Source organism: Suricata suricatta, chromosome 3, assembly GCF_006229205.1.
Source record: "Suricata suricatta isolate VVHF042 chromosome 3, meerkat_22Aug2017_6uvM2_HiC, whole genome shotgun sequence".
NCBI lineage: Eukaryota > Metazoa > Chordata > Mammalia > Carnivora > Herpestidae > Suricata > Suricata suricatta.
The window spans coordinates 173,785,335-173,790,291 of NC_043702.1; the positions used below are offsets into that span (position 1 = coordinate 173,785,335).

At 59.4% G+C, this 4,957-nt stretch overlaps 1 protein-coding gene across 1 annotated transcript in view; it reads left to right on the forward strand.

The window, feature by feature from the left end:
• The window catches only part of NES (nestin), an 8,658-nt gene that overhangs the window by 503 nt on the left and 3,198 nt on the right, over positions 1-4,957 (forward strand). The window contains exons 2-5 of the mRNA XM_029933447.1: positions 28-132; positions 1,173-1,297; positions 2,935-3,008; positions 3,233-4,955. Of these exons, the coding sequence (XP_029789307.1) occupies positions 28-132; positions 1,173-1,297; positions 2,935-3,008; positions 3,233-4,955 (2,027 nt within the window). The remainder of the gene's footprint in view (positions 1-27; positions 133-1,172; positions 1,298-2,934; positions 3,009-3,232; positions 4,956-4,957) is intronic.

Below are 4,957 nucleotides of genomic sequence, written 5' to 3' on the forward strand. Positions count from 1 at the left end.
GCCCGCGACGGCCGCCTGGAGCTGCAGCGGCTGCGGGCGGAGCGCGGCGGCCTCCGGGAGCGCCGGGCGGCGCTGGAGCAGCGGCTGGAGGGCCGCTGGCAGGAGCGGCTGCGGGCCACCGAGCAGTTCCAGGTGACGCGGGGAGCGCGGGCGGGACGGGGCGTCGGGGCGGTCCCCGCGGGGTCCCGGGGGAAGGCACCCGGACGCGGTGGGGGGTGGAGGTGCTGCCGGATTCGGGGGCAGCTTCCCAGAAAAGCCGTCCTGCGGCCGGAGGCCCTTAACTTTCTCAACTTTGTCTAGCGGAGGGCGGGCGCGCCGCGAGTTCGGGGCCCTGCCAAAGCACTCCCCCCGGAGGGCAGCCCCGCTCGCGGCAGCCTCCTCACTGCCTGGACGGCCCCTGGGCTCTGCTGTCGCTCAGAAGATGCGCAGGACACTACCCCCGCCCCCCCCCCAGTCCCCCGCGTCCCCGCAGCGCGGAGTCCGTCCGTCTGGCCGCTGCCCTCCTCCTCCCTCTGACGGGGGCGGGGGTCGGGGGCCCTGGACGTGCGGCCACCAGCCCCGCTCCCTTGTCTAGGCTTCTCAGCTCCCCTAGCACATTCCAGAGGCCTGGGACAGCTGCTCCCCCTCACACTGTGCAGATGGGACCAGCAGCTGAGAAAATAGCCTCCCGCCTGGGCCAGACAGAGGTCTCCCCACCATGGCCACCTCCCCCCCTCCTTCTCTCTGAGAAGGATTCCAGAACATGTGGGCAGTGGAAGGGGTGGGGGCCTGGTGTGAGGACCAGGAGACAGTGATTGGGACCCCTGCGTTTGGCCTCCAGCCCTGCAGGCTCCAGGCCTCTTGATTAATCATTTTTCCTTCTGCTTCTCCTCCCCCCACCCTCCCCTCTGTAACCCATGTCCTCTCCTCCCTCACCTCCCCCTTCCTGTGAGAGCTGAGCTGCACTTGCACCGTTCACTCAACATCCTCAGAGGAGGAGCCCTCCCCCTGCCCCACTTCTCTGGGAAGGGATGCGGGTGGTAGAGGTGGGAATGTGCTCTCCCGAGAAGTAAGGGGGGGGTCCGAGAAGTAAGGGGGGGTCCGGGCCTGGGCCTGCGGGATGTGGATGCGGGGTGCCCCTAGGCTGGTGGGAGGAGCCGCCCCTCACTGGCTGCCTCTGGCTTGTCCTGCAGCTGGCGGTGGAGGCCCTGGAGCAGGAGAAGGAGGGCCTGCAGAGCCAGATTGCCCAGGTCCTAGAAGGTCGGCAGCAGCTGGCACACCTCAAGATGTCCCTTAGCCTAGAGGTGGCCACATACAGGTATGGGTGGACCCGCCCCCCCATGCACACAGGTGCGCATGCGCGCACACATGCACACAAACACTGAGGCCGAGACACCCCCACCAAGGGGCTCAGGGCCATGGGTGCTGGTCACTGCTCCCACTAGCTTCTGTGACTCTAGACTGATCCCTGCCGCCAGGATGTGCCCCGCCATGGGTCCAGGAGCAAAGAAGCATCCAGTGCCAGGAAGTCCCTCAAGGAGACATGATGCTGCCGAGTGGGACAGTCTTAGGAGACACGGCCGGACACGAGGGGCGTCCCCAGGCAGACCCTCCCCCAAGGGGCTGAAAAGGGTCTGCGTGCACTCATGCAGAGGGGATGATGTCCCCGGCAGCCTCAGAAAGGAGGAATTGCAGGGGGAGCGGGGGGGGGGGGAGCACCGACTTGCCGCCTGACACCCTGGGTCTCTGTCTCCCTGTCTGGAGATGGGAGATGGCCTGGGTGACATCCGGGGCCCCTTCCACACTGACTCCCCCTCGAGCCCCAGGGCCCTGGCTCTGCCTGGTCCTTGTGCTGAGCACATTTCCTGTTGGCTGGGCCGGAGGAAGGGCTGCGTCTCTGACTCGGTGGCCTTGGGCAGAGCCACAGGCTCTTCTGGGAAACTGGTCTGTTGAGCTGGGGACCCAGTGACGGAGCTTTGCCCCGGCGTGAGGGCCAGGGCTAGACACGCTATGAGGACAGTGCCCCCTGAATTCACGGGCCCTGGGACAGGTTAGGGAGGGCAGGGAGGCAGGGCCCAGAGAGGGGAAGGCTGGTGAGGGTGCTGTGGCTCCCCCGCCCCAGCCCAGAGCTCAGAGAGCCGGACACGTGTGACCCGGCAGACACTCATCAGAGCCCTTGAAGAAGAGTAGAGAGTAGATGTTCAGCGTAACTCCCCCTCCCCCGCCGGCCCCTCCTCCTGCTCATTCCCCATGGGGCACCAAGGCAGGGTCAGGGACACAAAGACCTCCGTTGACCTGAAAAGCTTGGGATCCAGAGGACTTAGAGATCCCAGGACGAAGGCCTTGACCTCCAATCAAACCACTGAGGGGAAGGGTCTGGGCAGGCTTAGCCACTGGTTTTTGAGGCATGAAAAGGATTTAGAGAGAGAGCCGAATTCATTTGCTTTTGTCTGTGAGCAGCTTTGGGGGCCCTGGGGGAGAAGGAGGGAGCCTATCCCATGGGAACGGCCTGAGCATTCCCATTTCCCCCGGGAAGCCCCCTACTCAGACCCTCCAGAAGGCACTGTGGACAAAGGCAGCAATTAGCATGAGAATCGGCTCCACAGGGAGGATGAGATCACTGGCCTGGGGTGGGGGGGGTGTGTGGGTGTGTGTACACTGTGGGAATCTGCTTGTGTCTGTGAGTCTAGCTCTGTGTCCCACAGAAGCATGTGGTGCTGTGTGAGGCTAGTATGTGACATCTGTGGGTACGTGTCCACGTGCTTTCATGCTCACAACCGGGTTGAACCCTGCGTGTGGCTATGGTGTGACAAAAGACAGAGACCCAGGGCATCAGGTGACAATGAAGATGAAGCCTGTGGGGCCAGGGACTGCCAGCTTGGCTGAGTTCTCTGGGGCTGGCCATGCAGGCCTGTGGGCAGCGGACTGACCCGGCTTTTCCTCCCTCGCCCCCAGGACCCTCCTAGAGGCTGAGAATTCCCGGCTGCAGCCCCCTGGCGGTGGTGCCAAGGCTCCCCTCAGCTTCCAGGGTAAGAGGAGGGGCCCCGTGCCCCCAGACTCTCTCCTTCTGTGCTCTTTATACCCCAGAGCCGGTCCTCTCCTGGGAGGTGTGGCTTGGTGCCGACTCCTGGGCCTTATCGGTAGACTCTGCCCAGCCAGTGGAGGGTGGAGGTGGGGCTCACCCCACTCTTGCCCCAACTGGTGGCTGTTAGCACTACCTACTAACACTGCTTCTTGCCCTCTCCCTTTCCAGACTCTAAGCTGGAGCTGCATTTCTCTGGGACCCCAGAGGGCCAGCATCTGGGACCTTTGCTCTCTGCCCTGAGCCCTACTCCCCTCTCCTCGCCCTTGCCCGATACCCTGGAGACACCCGTGCCAGGCTTTTTGAAGACCCAAGAGTTCCTCCAGGCCCGTACCCCAACCTTGGCCAGCACCCCCATCCCGCCCACACTTCTGGCTCCCTGTGCTGTTACAGATGCAGAGATCAAAGCCCAGGACGCCCCCCTCTCCCTGCTCCAGCCACAGATTGGGAGGCAGCGGGCTCCAGAGGCCAGGTGGGCTGAAGCCAAGGTGGCCGTCCCTACCAGCATCCTGCCTGGACCAGAGGAACCCGGGGGCCAGCAACAGGAGGCCAGTACAGGCCAGTTCCCTGAGGATCGTATTTCCTTGGCCCCACCCCTCAGCCCTGACCACCCCAGTTTAGAGGCCAAGGGCGGAGAACCTGTTGGGTCTGGAATGTCCAGCAGATTCCAGGAGGAAGGTGAAGGGCAAATTTGGGGGCTGGCAGAGAAAGAAACAGATATAGAGGTCAAAATGGTGAACGGTTTGCAGCAGGAAACATGGCAAGAAGATGTGGGTCTGAACATGAGGGAAATCCAGGACTCCCAGAGTCCTTTGGAAAATGAAACTCTGAAGTCTCTGGAAGAGGAAATTCCAGAGCCACTGATGTCTCTGGAAAAACAGACCCATGAGACACTGAGATCTCTACAGAAGGAGAATCCAGAATATCTGAGGTCTTTAGAAGAGAGTTTAGACACATCAAAAGGTCTAGAAAAGGAGAAACAAGAGCTATTGAAGTCTCTAGAAGAAGAGGATGCATATGTAGTGAGACCTCTAGAAAAAGAGGCTCTAGAAATACTTGAGCCTATAGGACTTGAGCACTCACAGACATTGCAATCTCTAGAAAGGGAGAATCAAGAACTAATGAGGTCTCATGAAGGTAATCTAGAGACATTTTTATGTCCAGAAAATGATAGTCAAAAATCAGTGAGGTCTCAAGAAGAGAACTTTGAGTCAATAAGAGATCTAGAAAAGGAGAATCAAGAGACTCTGAGGTCTCTAGAAGATGGGAATCGAGAGAACTCAAGACTATTAGAAAGAGAGAACCAAGAGTTTCTGAACTCTCCAGAAGATGAGAAGCACAAGACCTTGGGAACTCTAGAAAATGAGAACCAGGAACCTCTGAGGTCTCTAGAAGAAGACCAGGACACAGTGAAGCCTCCAGAGAAAGAGAACCAAGAGCCAGTGGGGTCTCTAGAAGAAGACCAGAAGACACTGAGACCTCTAGAAAAAGAGAACCAAGAGCCTGTGAAGTCTCTAGAAGAAGAACACCAGGAGACATTGAGACCTCTAGAAAGAGAGAACCAGGAGCCAGTGAAGTCTCTAGAAGAAGAACACCAGGAGACATTGAGACCTCTAGAAAGAGAGAACCAGGAGCCAGTGAAGTCTCTAGAAGAAGAACACCAGGAGACATTGAGACCTCTAGAAAGAGAGAACCAGGAGCCGGTGGGGTCTCTAGAAGAACACCAGGAGACATTGAGACCTCTAGAAGAAGAGAACCAGGAGCCAGTGAAGTCTCTAGAAGAAGAACACCAGGAGACATTGAGACCTCTAGAAAAAGAGAACCAGGAGCTGGTGGGGTCTCTAGAAGAAGAACACCAGGAGACATTGAGACCTCTAGAAAGGGAGAAACAGGAGC